This window comes from Mytilus trossulus, unplaced genomic scaffold (assembly GCF_036588685.1).
Source record: "Mytilus trossulus isolate FHL-02 unplaced genomic scaffold, PNRI_Mtr1.1.1.hap1 h1tg000244l__unscaffolded, whole genome shotgun sequence".
In the NCBI taxonomy this organism is placed as follows: Eukaryota; Metazoa; Mollusca; class Bivalvia; order Mytilida; family Mytilidae; genus Mytilus; species Mytilus trossulus.
The window spans coordinates 2,473,569-2,492,857 of record NW_026963317.1 but is presented as its reverse complement, the minus strand read 5'-3'; the positions used below and the strand labels follow the sequence as shown (position 1 = coordinate 2,492,857).

General features: G+C 32.2%; 1 protein-coding gene across 1 annotated transcript; it reads left to right on the top strand.

The window, feature by feature from the left end:
- The first annotated feature begins 5,266 nt into the window (after positions 1–5,266).
- Positions 5,267–7,000, top strand: LOC134701518 (uncharacterized). The gene has a single exon (XM_063562668.1). It carries the CDS (start codon positions 5,267–5,269, stop codon positions 6,998–7,000), a length of 1,734 nt encoding a protein of 577 aa, XP_063418738.1.
- Positions 7,001–19,289: the final 12,289 nt, after the last annotated feature.

The following is a 19,289-nucleotide window of genomic DNA, read 5'->3' as shown; positions in this document are numbered from 1 at the left end:
AATAAATTTCATTTTTTTTTAAGTTAAATTTATTCAGATTGGTCCACTTCATCTTTATTTGATTGTGGAACTGTGACTTTTTTCATGATAATAGCCCCAAATAGGTAAAAATTTATGAAAATGGGACAATCATCAAAATAAAGTATATTAGAAGGGCCGTAGCAAAAAAAGAAGTGCACCACCTTGTGTTTTTTTCTTCGCCAATTATTTTTTAGTCATTACTACAGAATTACGAAAAAATGTCTGTACGCCACGAAAAGTAACGTCACAACTCATTTTGAAATCAATTAAAATAACGTATAATAACGAAACACACATCTAATTGTAAATATATACAAATAAAAAATAAAAAAAATGGAATCACAATTACAAACTATCGCATACTGTAAACCAACTTATTTTCGCGGATACTTAATTTCGCGATTTATCCTATCTATTCCACTTCACGGCTATTTAATTTCGAGACTTTCTAATTTTGTGAGGTGGTTAAAAAACAAATGATCCAAGTTATTCATATTCGCGAAGATTAAAATTCGCGATATTTTTCACTCGCGAAAGTCGCGAAAATAAGTTGGTTTACAGTAATTGATAATTTCCTTTATTGAAGCTTAATTCAAGATGAGTTTGACAGAAATGTTCATTGTTAAATGAGTGTTGTAAAATTTCACACTACTGATAAACAGGATGTAGCTGTCTGTTGTAATTAAAAAAAAACATCAATATGCCTGCATCTAGTGTCATGCTAATCATACTCCCAAAATGTGCAGAAGTTTTTTTTTTAGAAACAGAAACATGAATTCTACAGTGTTATCAAAACTGACAAGCTAATGGCGAAATATAAAATCATATGGAGAAATTTACATACCAATTTTAAGGTCGTTTAAATAAACTCATCATGGATACAAGGATTAAATTTGTATTTACGCCAGACGCGCGTTTCGTCTACAAAAGACGCTCGAATCCAAAAAAAGTTAAAAGTCCAAATAAAGTACGAAGTTGAAGAGCATTGAGGACCAAAATTCTAAAAAGTTTTGCCAAATACAGCTAAGGTAATCTATTCCTGTTGTAAAAAACCTTAGTATTTCAAAAATTCACAATTTGGAGAACAGTTAATTAATATGACCATATCAATGATAATTCATGTCAGCACAAGGTATATATATTTCATATACGAATTATAGAATATGCCTTTTCTAAATTATAAAATTTTCGTTACTAAATAATGTCTTGTAAAATTAAAGCTCTGCCTATTTATAAGCGGTGGTGTACACAGATAATTTTGCATAGGTACTATGTCTGTACCAAAAATCTGTAGTATTGGAATTCTACTTTTCATATTCAGTACTATTTTGTTACTCTAAAAGTATTGTCATATTTAGGTACCTGTATTTTACAATACTTGATTTGTACTTGAAAATTTAAGTACTAATTAAATATGTTTGGTTACAATGTTACATTTTAAGCATTTTGATAGTATGTCTACTTCAAATCTCATAATATTATGATTTTTAAACATGGAATATTGTGATCGCTTTTAGTATTATGTCTGTACCAAAATTTTAAGTACAAATCAAGTACTGTAAAATGCAGGCACGTAATTTATAGTACAATAATTTCAAAGTTAAGAAATAGTACTAAATATCAAAAGTAAATTTTCAGTACTACTGATTTTAAGTACAAAAATATTACCTATGCAAAATTGGCTGTGTAATGTACACACTGTTAATTTATCTACTCTAGTATAAAGGTCAATTAAAAAAAAAGCACATTTCTAAATAAGAATAAGTAAGCATTTATCATATGAAATTTAAATTAAAATTATTCTTTATATTGTTTTTGTGTACATGGGGCTCTGCCACTATTTCTTTAAAAAAGCAAAATATCACAAAAATGTAATCTTAAAAGCCTCCACATTTCAAGCCACCTAAAATGTTTTAAACTGCAACTAGATGTGTTCATTTCCTAAATATAATAACAAAGCTATATTTTGTATAAAGTCAATTTCATCGAGGTACACTTTCTTTACAATCAGGGGTCCATTAAGGTATGACAATAAGTTTTACATTTGTGTTACCATTTAAAAAACTATCAATGAATAAATTCAAGACGTTGCAGCATAAAAACAATATTAGGTCAATGTCAAATAAATATATACTTTTTTGTACACGGCGTCAAACTAGTTTCTCAGCCTCATACAAAAAAGTTTATATATTCCTGACATTGACCTTATATTGTTTATTTAACTTTTGTAGCGTGTTATATTATACAGTTATCTATTTATAAATCAATCAATAATCACAGGTATTAAGTGTATCAGTTATTGGACAGTTTACTTACCTGTAGAAATTCCTTTTACAGAGCACCGGCAATACATATATTTGTGGTAAGATCGTGTTTTGACTTGCTATAACGCTTAAAGCAATAAATGTAATAGAAAACCTGGTTTGCTGCCATTATTACATCCCTTGTTATCACATAACTCCCTGATGGGGAGAAGCACAACAAGCAGCAGCAGACAGACTCAGATGGAAGGCTCCCATTCGCGCCCTATACGACACATGGTGCTAACGGGAGTTGTAAGTTGTACGTATCACATAAGTAAGGCTATTGTTAAAGCGGTTGATGATCATAACTCTTAAAGATAAGCCCTACTTGTATCAATAACGTATAAATAATGTTTAAAAAATGGATCAAAAAGGATTTGGCAGCATGCCTTTCTGACCTTCTTACATAAAAACTTTTTCCTCAGGATTTTGCTTGATAAAACAATGCTTTTGCAGATTTTACTATGATACAATATGTTCAGACAATCTGAATATTAAAGTTTTTCAAAGAAATACTTGTCAAAATAATAAATTACACTCTGCAGAGCACAGCCTAATGCGATCCCGACTAGTTTGGACAAGAATGAACCCAATGTTGAAGCTTGATACAGCTCTGAATCTGGGATGTGATTAAATATTCGACACAGTATATGTTTCTGACACAGAACAATTGTAGGCAAAGAACTTAATGATTTGAAATTGAACATTCATCTTTAAATCCGTTGTCCAAATCTAAATACATGGTTAGATTTAGCATATCAAACAAGATATGTAATTGTAACACGATGCTGTTACGAAGTCTCCCAAACAAACTTCCTATAATAAGCCATTCCCATTATCCCATATTTTATTAGATTTTTTTTATTATCCCATACAAGAATATATATATATGGTTTAGAGGTGGGGATCTCTACTGTTTACAAGTTTTCAAACAGAAGGGTGTGGGATGACCCAATGGACTCATTCTATATTTGGTTTGATTTGTTTTATCATCCCGTACAATAATATATATGATTTAGGGTGGACTATCCAAATATTGCCTTGACATCTTAGAGTACTGGGTAACATTTTCATAAAGTTTCATCCAGTTGGGTCTCATAACCAAGAGTTAGCATTTTTGATATTTAAGCTGTTTCCATGGTAACGGCAGCCAGTTTAAAAATTCCAAAGTCAAACTACAAATTAGCACATGCCAGTTACTATTCCTGTGAAGTTTCTTCCAGTTTGGAACACTTTGATTTTTTGCATTTTTGCTGCTACCATGGAAACGGGGGCCATCTTTCTTACCATTCCTGAAAGAAAAATAAGGAAAAAAGAAACGTAAAATAACAATACGTCACCCTAACTCCGTTGTGGGTGCCATCATAAGAACTTACTAAAAACAGTTAGTCTCCAAATTTTGTTTGGAAGACTTAATAACGACAACATGAAAACAAATTATTTCCAACCAAACAAAGCCGGGACCAAATTGACAACTGTGCCCAAAATCCAAAATCGTAGTACATGGTTTAGATTTAGCTTATCAAATTAAAGCACTGCATATATTATTTTTGTTGTTGAAATCAAACAAAGGTTTACTTTGAAACCATGTTTTCAACCAACTTAAAAATAGGCCTAAATTCAAAAATATAAAAACATGTATAGATTTTATTAAATTAAAGAACACCAATATTTACTTTTATTAAAAGCAAACTCAGTTTAACCCTGTGAACCTTAATGTGGAACCATTTGAAAACCGGGCCCAAAATCAAAACTTTAAATACTTAGTAAGATTCAGTATATGAAAAAAAAACATGTATTTTTTTTTTGTTGAAATCAAACTTTTATAGCTTAACTTTGGACCGTTTGGACCTTTATTTTTGGGCAAATTTGGACCCTCTACATAGGAATATGCCAAGTCAGGAATATGACAGTTGTTATCCATTTGTTTGATGTATTTGGGCTTTTGATTTTTCCAATAGATTAGGAACTTGCCGTTTTGAATTACTTTGGAATACACTCGTTTAGTGATTTTACTTTTTAAACATTTGTGGACAAATTTAAAAAAGACGGGACCAGTATTAAAACTATAAATACACAGTTAGATTAAATACATGAAAGAACCCAAATAACCTCAATGTTTTGTTAAATCAAAGTTTTATTATGAACCTTTTGGACCAATTTGAAACCAACCCCACAATAAAAAAATCTAAATTCATGGTTAGATTATCATTTAAAGAACCCCAAGAATTCAATACTTTGAATGAAACTCCGCTGAAATTTGTCAACAAATAAGCAACATATACAACGTATTAGTAAAGTATTGCCGTTTTGTCCCCTTTTTCCTAAAAAAAAATAAATGGCTTTAATTAACACCTAAACTAAATCAAAACCTTTCTGGAACCTTGTGGTACAATTGCATGAAGGTCCATACGCTTAAATGAAAGGTAAATGTCATTAAACAAGAAAATACTTCCTCTTGGCTTTATTCCTAAACATTAAGAACACCAACCACCAAAACAATCCTAACCTTCTTTTTGCGGTATGAAACCTTGTACAATTTCATACGATCCATTCTCTTATTCCCAAGCTATTGTCTCATAGCCATATGTCTCAAAACGAAGAAGCAGATGGTATGATACATCGCAAACATTTTGCATCCCATTTTAAAACATTTAAGTGTTCGAAAGGAAACCTTTATAGGAAAGGCAAGCTCTGGAATATGATAACAATCAGGAGATATATACTCTAGACTATATTTATGTAGGCATTGCTGAAATACAAGGAAATGGAGAGTTCATAATTGGAAGCAGAGATTATCCGTTTTTTTCATAAGGTAGACTTATTTGTTTTATGTAAGTGTGTTTTCTCTCTTTGCCAACTCAATTTTGTTGATAGTGCAGTTTGCATGTATCATTTGATATTTTTTTCTCCTCTATATTTCAGAAATTAAAAGAGAAAACATGGCCTCATTAGGTGGGGACTTTTGTAACCTATGTTATGATGATGACGGACCATTTACAGAAGCTGTCACATGGTGCACAAAATGTGAGGTGCTCCTATGTACAGACTGTGAAAAACAACACACAAAGTCAAGAACATCTAAGGACCATAAAACCATGTCAATTAAAGACTACCATAAATTACCAAAATTGATGCTAGAAATCAGTAGCCAGTGCCGAGACCACAAGAAAAAGTTTGAACTTTACTGTGCGTATCATGACTGTCCCTGCTGTGTCACATGTATCACAGATACTCACAACAAATGTCAAGATCTGAAACCCCTGTCAGATATCCTGAAGCAAGTTAAATCATCTGCCTCTGTACAACTTTGCGAAAAAGATTTGAATAATGTGAAGGAAAATTTAGAGGAGATTATAAAATATTTACGCAGGAGGATTGATGCAAACAATAATCAGAAAACAAAAGCTGCTGGGCAAATTCGATTAATGAGAAAGTCAATAGATGATTTCTTGAACAAATTAGAACAAGAAATTTTTGATGACCTTGAATCAAAGCATTCAAAGCTAAAATATAAGACGAACTTCTTACTACAACAAGTCACACAGAAAGCCCATGAGATCAGCCAATTGCAAAACGAGTTTTCTAAAATGTCACAATCTGCAACTGAGCTACAAATGTTTATTGGTCTGAGAGAAATTGAGAAAACTACATCCAAAGTTGCAAAATACATAGATGAATTAAAAAGTGGAGACAATTTGGAGGAAAAGAACTTAGAGGTAAGAATTTCCTCCGCCCAGCAAACCATTTTGCAAGATGTCAAATCGTTTGGTGAAATCAACATAAATACCAGTCAATCTACTCTTCGAATTAAACCCGGAAGAAAAAATCAAGCACAGAACTTAGTAGCAACTGATCCTAGAATTGAAAAGATTAAACCATCAATGTTGAGAACTCTGCGAATTCCAGAAGATATGAAATATATGTATTTCAATGTTTGCCGGATATTACCTGATGGAAAGTATCTAACTCTTAACCATCAAAGTTGTACAAGTCATAACCTCCTGTTATTTGATAATGATGGCATCTTTGAAAGACAAGTAATTACATTCACCGAATATGTTCATGATGCTTGCTTTGTCAGAAATAATATAGTGGCTGTCACATTAGGATCAGAAAACCAGACAACCCTGGTGGATATAGACAAGAATATAATTATTCAAACAATTAAACTATCTCATTCCTGTTGTGGAGTAGCAAGTGATGGTCGCATATTGATGATCAGCAATGCTGAGAAAAGTACTATTGTTAATCTGAATGATAAATCTCAAACAATCTTAGATGAAGTTGGAGCAACAGGTATGTCATTATTTGGAGGAAATATTTATGCTACCGTTTTCTCTGACAACAAAGTCTGCTGCTACAAAGAAACTGGAGAACCTCTGTGGACATTTCAGCATCATGACATTGAAAGTCCAGAAGGAATTGCAGTAGACAAGCATGGCTTTGTTTATATAATTTCTCGTGGAAACAACAACTTCGTGGTAATATCACCAGATGGTAAAACCTGTAAGAAAATACTATCAGAAGCTGATGGAATCAATTTTCCTGTCGCAATAGACATACACAGAGAAAAAAGAATGATGATAGTGTCAAGTAAGATAAAAGAAATAGGTGGTGATAATGATGATTGGGATTATAGAATGTACCAAACAGCTTTAATCTATAAAATTTGAAATGTAAATTTTATGGGAACTGGAATGCAGACGACACAACTATGACTGCATTAGGAAAAATATTGCTGACATGTACAAGATGATCTCTGGTGTGTTGACAAATAGTATTATGAAAATAAAGAGTGCACACATATTAGATAAAAAAAACCTAAGTGCAGTTGTAGGTACAAGACAAAAGTCTGTTTTTCCAGTAAATATAAAAAAACAATGTTCTTCAAAAATCATTGCCATGAGTCAAAATTTCAAATTTCATATTTTTATTTGCATTATGTACAGTGAGTACAGTAACATTTCATTTTCAGTCTGTAATAAATTATGTGACTATTTAAGTATGCAAGTGCACGTACATCAGACAGTGACATGGTATTAAATCTAATGATGGTCTTTACTTAGTGGTGGAAATGCAAGTAGTAAACACGTATATGTGTTAAAATTGACGCTTATGTCTCACGTACAAGGAGTATGTTTTACAGATTTATCTACTTCACATTGACTCTATTTACTTTCTAACATTAATTTAAAAGAGTTTGGATGAAATAGATGAACATAAATTACTACATTACGAAGTTGTTAAATATTGGTTCTAAAAAGCTATTTCATTTTGGTTGTATTCTCCAACTGATTTATGAAAGTAAGTGTTGTTTGGAGTGATTGCGCTAAATAACATGGTTAATACATATAGGAAGATGTGGTATGAGTGCAAAGGAGACAAAGACATTTTTGGAATTACACTGCATTATGTCTGTTAGTTTTATTCACACATTGTTGTCAATATAATGGATTTTATACGACTTTTTAGCTAGTTTAGCTAGCCATAAAACAAGGTTAAATCACATTTGTTGTGGTGGCTGTAACATTTTCTACAATAATTGGAACTTTGTCATTTCTTTTTCTTGATTTTAATGCTGAGAAAAGTACTATTTTTAATCTGAATGATGAGTCTCAAACAATCTTAGAAGTTGGAGCAACAGGTATGTCATTATTTGGAGGAAATATCTATGCTACCGTTTCTCTGACAACAAAGTCTGCTGCTACAAACACACTGAAGAACCTCTGTGGACATTTCAGCATCATGACATTGAATGTCCAGAAGGAATTGCAGTAGTCAAGCATGGCTTTGTATATATAATTTCTCGTGGAAACAACAACTTCTTGGTAAAATCACCAGATGGTGAAACCTGTAGGACAATACTATCAGAAGCTGATGGAATCAATTTTCCTGTCGCTATAGACATACACAGAGAAAAAGGAATGATGATTGTGTCAAGTAAAATAAAGGAAATAGGTGGTAAAAATGATGATTGGGATAACAAAATGTACCAAACAGCTTTAATTAATAAAATCTGAAATGTGAATTTTATAGGGACTGGAATCCAGACAACACAACTATGCATACATTAGGAAATAATATCACTGACATGTACAAGATAATCTCAGGTGTGTTAAAAAATAGTGTTATGAAAATTAGGAGTGCACACATATTGCAAAAACCTAAGTGTAGTTGTAGGTGTGAGACAAAAGTCTGTGTTTCCAGTAGGAAGAACTGGTACTAAATATAAAAAACAAAGTTCTTCTAAAATCATTGAGTCAAAATTTCAAATTATATATTTTTATTTGCACTGCGTATAAATGTTTTGTACAGCAGTATTTCAATTTCAGTCTGGAATAAATTATGGGACTTTTAAAGTATGCTAGTGCACGTACACCAAACAGTTACAGGGTAGTAAATCTAATGACGGTCTTTATGTAGACGAAACGTGCGTCTGGCATACTAAATTATATCCTGGTACCTTTGATAACTATTTACATAGTGGTAGAAGTACAAGCAGTGAACACGTTTAGGTGTTAAAGTTGACGATACTGTCTCACGTACAGGGAATTTGTTTTACAGATTCATCTACTTCACATTGACTCTATTTACTTTCTAACATTAATCTAAAAGAGTTTGGATGAAATAGATGAACATTAATTACTACATTACGAAGTTGTTAAATATTGGTTCTAAAAAGCTATTTCATTTTGGTTGTATTCTCCAACTGATTTATGAAAGTAAGTGTTGTTTGGAGTGATTGCGCTAAATAACATGGTTAATACATATAGGAAGATGTGGTATGAGTGCAAAGGAGACAAAGACATTTTTGGAATTACACTGCATTATGTCTGTTAGTTTTATTCACACATTGTTGTCAATATAATGGATTTTATACGACTTTTTAGCTAATTTAGCTAGCCATAAAACAAGGTTAAATCACATTTGTTGTGGTGGCTGTAACATTTTCTACAATAATTGGAACTTTGTCATTTCTTTTTCTTGATTTTAATGCTGAGAAAAGTACTATTGTTAATCTGAATGATGAGTCTCAAACAATCTTAGAAGTTGGAGCAACAGGTATGTCATTATTTGGAGGAAATATCTATGCTACCGTTTTTTTCTGACAACAAAGTCTGCTGCTACAAAGACACTGAAGAACCTCTGTGGACATTTCAGCATCATGACATTGAAAGTCCAGAAGGAATTGCAGTAGACAAGCATGGCTTTGTATATATGATTTCTCGTGGAAACAACAACTTCTTGGTAATATCACCAGATGGTGAAACCTGTAGGACAATACTATCAGAAGCTGATGGAATCAATTTTCCTGTCGCTATAGACATACACAGAGAAAAAGGAATGATGATTGTGTCAAGTAAAATAAAGGAAATAGGTGGTAAAAATGATGATTGGGATTACAAAATGTACCAAACAGATTTAATTTATAAAATCTGAAATGTGAATTTTATAGGGACTGGAATGCAGACGACACAACTATGCATACATTAGGAAATAATATCACTGACATGTACAAGATAATCTCAGGTGTGTTAAAAAACAGTGTTATGAAAATTAGGAGTGCACACATATTGCAAAAACCTAAGTGTAGTTGTAGGTGTGAGACAAAAGTCTGTGTTTCCAGTAGGAAGAACTGGTACTAAATATAAAAAACAAAGTTCTTCAAAAATCATTGAGTCAAAATTTCAAATTATATATTTTTATTTGCACTGCGTATAAATGGTTTGTACAGCAGTATTTCAATTTCAGTCTGGAATAAATTATAGGACTTTTAAAGTATGCTAGTGCACGTACACCAAACAGTTACAGGGTAGTAAATCTAATGACGGTCTTTATGTAGACGAAACGTGCGTCTATCGTACTGAATTATATCGTGGTACCTTTAATAACTATTTACATAGTGGTAGAAGTACAAGCAGTGAACACGTTTAGGTGTTAAAGTTGACGATACTGTCTCACGTACAGGGAATTTGTTTTACAGATTCATCTACTTCACATTGACTCTATTTACTTTCTAACATAAATCTTAAAGAGTTTGAATGAAATAGATGAACATAGGTTATTAAATTACGAAATTCTTAAATATTGGTTCAAAAAGTTATTTCATTGTGCATGTATTCTCCAACTGATTTATGAAAGTAAGTGTTGTTTGGAGTGATTGTGCTAAATAACATGGTTAATACATATAGGAAGATGTGGCATGAGTGCAAAGCAGACAATACTCCGTCTAAGACATACGTATTCTAGGTTTGCTTATGTATTTTTTTGTATAAGAGTGGTTTAGGTAAAAGCACAATATTGACGGTTCTACTCTTATTTTTTGACATTTTTACCTATTTTGTCTTTGTTTTGTTAACACATCGTTTTCAATATGGTGCATTTTATGCGACTATTATACAAGTGAGAGGTTTAGCTAGCTATGAAACCAGGTTGAACCGACCATTTTCTACTTATGAACATGCCTGTTCCAAGTCAGTAATATGACAGTTGATGTCCATTCGTTTGGTGTGTTTGAGCTTTTGATTATATCATTTGATTATAGACTCTCCGTTTTGAATTTTCCTCAAAGTTTAGTTGTTTAGTCATTTCTCTTTTTTCTATATGTGCATTTCCTTTACAATTAATATGATTATATGACGGAATATGAATTCTGTCGATAACCGATGGAAACACTTTTTGAATTACACTGCATTATGTCTGTTAATTTCATTCGCACATTGTCGTCAATATAATGGATTTTATACGACTGTCATAAAAGTTCGACGTTTAGCTAGCTATAAAACAAGATTAAATCCATCATTTTCTACATTTGTTGTGGTGTCTGTAAAATTTCCTTAGATAATTGGAACTTTGTCATGTCTTTTTCTTGATTTAATTGCTTCCTCGTAAGCAGCAATCCTCTATTAAAAAAAAAGTATGCATTAAACTCACCTTAGAAACCAGGATTAGAATTTTGAATGGGACTCATAAGTTTGGTCTACAAAAAGACGATGCAAACTCTATAATATTGTAAAAATTTGGAGATATATACTCCTGATGATACATGCAGATGCTGCTGGAATATTGTTACATAGAAATGAAACATTCACTGTTACGAATCTGAAATCATCTCTTTTGATTTGTAAATTGAAGTTTTCAATTGAGAATGCTCAATGCTCTTCAACTTTGTACATGTTTGGCTTTATAAATATTTTGGTTAGAGCGTCACTGATGAGTCTTATGTAGACGATACGCGCGTCTGGCGTACTAAATTATAATCCTGGTACCTTTGATAACTATTGACTCTTACTGTCAATTTCTTGATGTAAATTGAGAGATGACCTACTGGAATCGGTCATGTATATTCCGCACTTGAGTTTGTATAAGGGTGCGGATTATACACAACTAACGACAGTTTTCGATTTTTTTTAAATATCGTTTTTTGTTTTTAATGTATATTGGATATGTTTTAAGCCTCGGTCACACCGTACTGGATAGCTCAAACGGACGCCTTTATTATTGGCAAATATTTCATGGACTAGAATTTGATTTTTCTAAATAGTAAAATGTTTGTCACTTAATTACAAATAACATCAACATGTAGTAAAATTATAGTTCTTCCTTTTAAAAAATTTGTGATGTAATATACACACCGGTAATTTTAGTATAATGGTCAATTACAAAACTTCATACACATGTTATCCCAGCTATACATTAATGCTGAACGTAATCGTTACATAATTGTTCCTTAACTAAATGTGTCCTCGATGATTTGTATAGTTTCTTGTCTATGTACTTAACCAATACCTGTTTATGATCTCTTCCAATATACCTTAACTACAATACAATAAAAACAATGTAATTTTAAAAGTTCTGCATATAAGTGACATAAAAAGAAGGTCAGGATGGAGGTTCTTAATTTCTGTAAATCCCATTTTTATACATTTTTCTCTAGTCTTCTTTTTTTGTTCATAATAGTCTCTTCTTAGCACCCTATTATAACCATTATTCTATTTAAATTTTGTTTGTCCATTTCGTTATGCTATTTTGTCTGTTCAATTCACGTCTCCAGCTAATAATAATTAATATGTTAAAAAAATTAAATAATTATTTTCTATCAAAATAACGTCCAACATGTAAAATGTATTTTTAAGTAATATGTTTGTCATTTATTAATTTCTGGTATATTATCAAATGATCAATCAGTTGAAATAACTGTTGAAAATGTATTTCCAGGAACTAATAACATTGTACATGTATACAAATAAATATTAAAACCTTACCTGGCATCCAACTAAATTGTTGAACCTTGGAGAGACAAATGTCCATGCTCCCATATTCCTGTGTTCTTCTTGACTCCAAAGGAAATCTGAAATGAAACAATGAATATCCTGGTTATAAGGAATTCTTGCTTGAAATTTATTTTGAAAACTAAGGATTTTCTGATCCCAGGCATAGATTACCTTAGCCGTATTTTGCATGACGTTTTGGAATTTTGGATCCTCAATGTTCTTCACCTTTGTACTTTTTTGGCTTTATAAATATTTTGATATGAGCGTCACTGATGAGTCTAATGTAGACGAAATGCGCGTCTGACGTATCAAATTATAATCCTGGTACCTTTGATAACTATTTACTTCTAACTGTTGGCTGGTTATGATGTAACCTTATGTGGTGCTGTAGTGTAAATCAACCATCGATCAATCAATCTAACAGTAGGTGTTATAATACTCAATTTGAGCTTATAAATGGCATGTATTGGTTGGTGTTGATGATCGACATAGATAGTATATCTCCATACATTGAATCGTTGTTTGTCCGCCATTACTGGACATATCAAAGGTTCCCGCAAAATTATAATACCGAATATCTGACGCCACAATGGAAAAGTGATTATATGATGCCAATAGTTCAAACGGAACATATTCTCAGGTTAACCAGAACAGATTTCCAAATAGGGATGAGGTGTATTGAATTATCTTAGTGTTTCATGTGATGGTAAATACTGTTTCAAAATACTCTGAGGGAGAACTTTGCAAGGTAATCAAATTGACATCTTAAATCTGTTTGATAATAAAAAAAATAACTTCTTTCTTATACTGCCTTCTTTAAAAAAAAAATGGCCAACGTAGACACAAGTATCATGTCTTAGGGAGGGAGAAATCTTACTTTGTAAAGAATAATTCTGATTCAAACAAAAAGTTCTCTGAAACCGATATTATCATGATGCTTGCTTTCTTGATTGACAACATATTTGTTACGTTCGGAGAACGTGTTTTTCAACAGACTGTCGGCATCCCAATGGGAACAAACTGTGCCCCTCTACTTGTCGACTTGTTTCTTTATTGTTATGAGGCTGACTTCATGCAGGAACTTCTCAGGAAGAAAGATAAATAGTTAGCAATATCCTTTAACTCTACTTTTCGCTATATAGATGACGTTCTTTCACTAAACAATTCAATTTGGAGTAGGTCCGGTAAGACACCTTTTTGGCCCCAAAATATAACAGTTTTACAAAATTGTTAAAATGTAAACTTTTAGTTATTAATTGGACAGTTGATTGCTTCTGCTACATAAATATGGGCTGTTTTTGACAATACAATGCACATCTGTCGGGTTGTAGCACCATTAAGTCTTGCTAAATTACTGAAATCTTCAAAATTCTATCATTTTAGTTAAATTTTAGACGGTTTCCGTGTAAAACGAAAGTGGCCGCATTCGTGTTCATCCTTTATATTGAAATGTGAGTTGTATTTTATGATAATACATAACATATATAAAGGTTGTGGATGAACACGGATGCGGCCACTTTCATTTTTGACAAAAAAAACATCTGAAAAGTGACGTTTGAGAGATTTTTCATATTTGAGCTTGAATCGGATCGTTTTTAATGACTAAATTAGTTAAGATCTTTCACAAAAACTAGTTGAATCAAGTAAAATAGACACTAAAGTGCTTGAAAAGTGGTCAAAATCTTTCGTCAGATGAAACTGAAATTTGAGGCCAAAATGAGTCCTTACCAGACCTACTCCTTTGGTGACTATGTGGAACGCATCTATCCTTACTGTTCGTTTCTGTGTGTGTTGCATTTTAACGTTGAGTCGTTTTTGTTTTCTCTTATTTTTGAGATATTGAGATAAGACGTGGCACGGTACTTGTCTATCCCAAAATCATGTTTTGGTTTTCATGTTATATTTGTTATTCTCGTAGTGTTTTGTCTGATGCTTGGTCCGTTTCTGTGTGTGTTGCGTTTCGGTGTTGTGTCGTTGTTCTCCTCTTATATTTAATGCGTTTCCCTCGGTTTAGGTTTGTTGCCCCGATTTTGTTTTTTGTCCATGGATTTATGAGTTTTGAACAGCGGTATACTGCCTTTATCTATCCCATCGAATTGGAGATAAAGGATACTACAGATTCAGTTAAGTCGGCTTCATTTCTTGACTTACATCTAGAAATTGACAATGAGGGTCGGTTCAAGACAAAACTTTACGACAAAAGAGATGATTTCAGCTTTCCAATTGTGAACTTTCCATTTCTAAGTAGCAACATTCCAGCAGCACCTGCATACGGGGTATATATCTCCCAATTGATACGATATTCCCGTGCTTGCATTTCCTATCATGATTTTCTTGATAGAGGGTTACTGCTTACAAGGAAGCTATTAAACCAAGAGTTCCAAATGGTGAAGTTGAAATCATCCCTTCGTAAATTTTACGGACGCCATCACGAGTTGGTTGACCGTTATGGAATAATCGTTTCACAAATGATATCGGATATGTTCCTTACGTCGTAAATACAATCCCCTTCCCTTTCATGAATGTGACCTACCGAGTTAGACTATTTACCGGATTTGTAATCACATAAACAACACGACGGGTGCCACATGTGGAGCAGGATCTGCTTGCCCTTCTGGAGCACCTGAGATCACCCCTAGTTTTTGGTGGGGTTCGTGTTGTTTATTCTTTAGTTTTCTATGTTGTGTCATGTGTACTATTGTTTTTCTGTTTGTCTTTGTCATTTTTAGCCATGGTGTTGTCAGTTTGTTTTAGATTTATGAGTTTGACTGTCCCTTTGGTATCTTTCGTCCCTCTTTTAAACATTATGCAAACTTTAAAAAAATCATTGCTGTATAAATGGTAATAATTAAAATATACCTGTAGCATTTGGATATTTGGTTACTTCTTGTTGAATTTCCCCTGCTGGGAATGGACATAGACTGTACAATGAAAAGTTAGTTATCTATTTAGTAAGTGATGAGAATAATCTCTTTTAAATATATCAAAGACATATAATTGTGTGTCAATATAGTGTAGGACACATGACACACTACCTCTATTATGTGTAAAGGTTCAATTACTGAAAAATCAGGGTCAAAAACATTTCTAGTGTATGAAAATCTCCTTCTTGTGTATTGAATACAAAATACATGTTTAAATGGATTTTATTTTCAAACCACATAATTAATAAAAAAAAAAAAGGCCTCAAAAATGGAATCATAAAGTTCAGTCTGTATAACCCCAACTTTTTTTTGCCAATTGTGTCTTCTTGTTTTGTTCCCAAAAAGACCCACATCATTGTCAAAGTAGTGATATTTTCTGCGAAGGTCATACAAGTGAGAGGTATCGCTAGCTATGAAAACCAGGTTTAATCCACCATTTTCTACTTAAAATAATGTCTGTACCAAGTCAGGAATATGACAGTTGACGTCCATTTGTTTGATGTGTTTGAGCCTTTGATTTTGCCATTTGATCAGAGAACTTACATTTTGAATTTTCTTTGATTTTACTTTTTAGAAGTACCTCTATTCTAACAAGTGCTACATCTTTTAACTTCCTGGTATTCCTTTCCTTATCAAATGTATTAAAATGTTTACCATTGCAGAAAATGATCACTTTGACCTTGTCACCTTTAACTTTCTTATTTCCAATCACAGGTAAGAATGTTTTTCTAGGTAACATATCTTCTTAGGTAGAGGTTGCTGCAGGTAAACCTAATAAAATTGAGAATGGAAACCTAAGATGGTTTTAGGAGCTACCACCACCAAAGGTTTTCTGAAGTTTCGGACCACCTGACGTCTGAGAAGATGGAAGTATTGTGAGGGAGTTGTAGCGTTGACAACCTGAAGGTTGACATTGTCTCCGTCTACTTTGTGTTCGCTACTGTCTGTTGCGTGTAATTTATTGTGTCAAAATAAAAACATCTTAATTTTTGTTTGTTCAAACAATAATGAAAGTGAGATAGTGTATATTTCATCGGTTGAGATATGGAATCTTAATTATTTTATCATGGAGTCAGATTTGAACATCGACTTGAGAAATATTAATGAAGTTGGAATAAAGCCCGAATATCAGTTTTAGTCTTAAATGTATATATGTATGTCAAATTTACTCTTATATGTGTTTACATATAATATTATTGATTCAGTGGTGATGGTTAATAGACACTCACAAGTCTAAGATAAAATTTCATAGTTTTTAATGTTTCTCAATCAGTTAACTAAAATTAGGTGGAAGTGTGTTCTTATTTCCAACAGAGGGGCACTCAACCTATATCAATTTGTGCATGAAGCGATTGATAGTTGATACATGCAGATACTGAATGCTTTTATCACATAGTTGATAGATATTGAATGCTCTTACCACAAATTTGTGAAAGTTTTAACCAGTATACAACTTAAAATACAATAAAATTTATGACTTTCTGTTTCAGGTCTTATGATCCTACCATGAAGTATGGCATGTTATTGAGATACGGGTTTGGTCGATGTTCGTGAAGAACCTGTAGTTAGTACAAAGTATATCACTGGATTGAGCTCTTTGTCTAAGTGTATTATGAAAGTGCTTTGCCTTTAAGCTCAGTTCATTGTTATGCAATTCATTCATTTGGAAATAAAGATTTGACAGACAACTCTCATGTACAAGGAATTACAATGTAGCATCCATTCTAGGTACAACGTAAGTAATAGGGAGATAATAACATTTTATTTTGATTTGAATCAAACAACTTTTGTCCATTAGTCAAATTAAAAAAAAAAAAAAAAAGAATACCAAGCAACGCTACTCTTGCTACTAGCAATATAATGCTAGATTGTTATGTTACACTTTATTTTTTTATACATCTATACTGCCTACATGACACCTTAGTTCTGAGTGTAAATGGTCATTCAGTTTGTTAAAAAAAATTAAAAAAATCATAAGGCCTGTTTGGCCTAATTGAATTATTAAACTATATTTCATTGTACATGTACATGTTCAACATTTACCATTCATTTGTTTATTTCTTAATTTGAGTGAATCAACAGCAAATATTATTTACTACAATACAATACAATATTGTTATTGTCAACCAAGGACGCCCTAAAAGAGCAGTATAATTACAAACAATTTGTTACAATGATTATTATTAATTCTTAATGATATACAAATGACAAAATATAGAATAAACATATACTTTCATACCACAACAAAACTGCTTTACTGTATTGGTATTACTTATATTTGTATCCATATAACACAATAAATTGAAAAGGGAATATTTTTGCAATACCTTTATCATATTGAATACTATAACTTTTTAGATCTTTTGACATACACGTATTAATTATAAGTAGATGTTCATATCCACTTCATATTTTTAAATATCAGATGACTTCTGTAGCAGTTATTAGTCTTTGAAGCATGCTCACAAAGATTGTTTTGATGATATAATTTTCATACTGGCCAATTTGTTTTTGCTTTTAACTGCTTTGGAGAAAAGGCCGAAAAAAAGATATGTCTGTTTCCTGCTGCCAATGCAAATAAATCACGGTCGGTAGGTGGGGATTTTTTTTAATATTATTTTTGCACTCACTGCAAGATTTGTAGTCCGTAAAATGTCATGTTTGGTGAAGGTCCTGTATCCTAAAATCATTTAATCTCTTTAAAGAAGCTTAAATTGAATAATCCTTCCAGTGTCCACATTTTTTTAACCTTAAGGTGGTACCTAACACTTCAGGGAGATAACTCTGTAAAGTCAGCTAAACGTTTTAATTACGTTGTGTTGTTAAAGGAATATCAAGCTTCTCAATGATCGAAATTGGTGTTTGTCAAACTGCTATATAACCAGTGTAATTTTTCTGACAAAACGGTTGGTTAAAAAAAAAAAAAAAAATTTTCTTTCAAATGATCAAAGTAAATACTTTGACAAAATTTTATGAAAATTAAACAATCCAAATTAATTTTAGTGAAAGCGTTGGGTACCACACTAATTGAAGCACATTCGTGCTGGGAGCAGCCATTTTAGTTGTTTGGGTATAGGAAAATACGGATCTGGATCGCACTGGAAACAATTTTTTTTCTAGAATAAAAAGATCTTGGGTCAGGGTCGTTTAAGAAACAGGAAACAGACATAAATTTTTTTTGGGCCAAATATTTTGAAATAAGTAATTAAAATAAAATAAAACAGAAGTTTACTGTCTAGCTCAAATAGCCTCAAGCATCATCATGATAGGCATTGTCAATACTTATGTCTTCTTATCTCAGTAAGTTAATTACTTAAAACAATACAATGTCTTCTATTCTGTGAAACAATTTTAATTTCGACATTTAAACGAAAACTTTTACTTATGATAATGATGATTCTCCACAAAGTACCGGTAATAAAAATAGAACCATACAAATAGTAAGCAAATACATGTTTTCAGATACCATCTCCTGTATAAAAAAAAATCACATTATGAAAAAGTTTACCTGTTATGTGTTCCTCTCCTAGCTTCAAAATGTATCCAAAATCAAAGATGTGGAACATATTCTATCAATCATTTGGAAATTAAATCAATTAGTGTTTCGAGCTCTTCCATGCCCGTCTTGAACGTAGAAAACTAAACATAGAAAACTCTCCTAATGCTTGGGTTGGTTGTCATATTATGCAACACAGTTAATAGTATAGACACCTATGGGAAAACATAGAACTTCTTTTGTCATTAAAAAGACTGTCAAACATCCT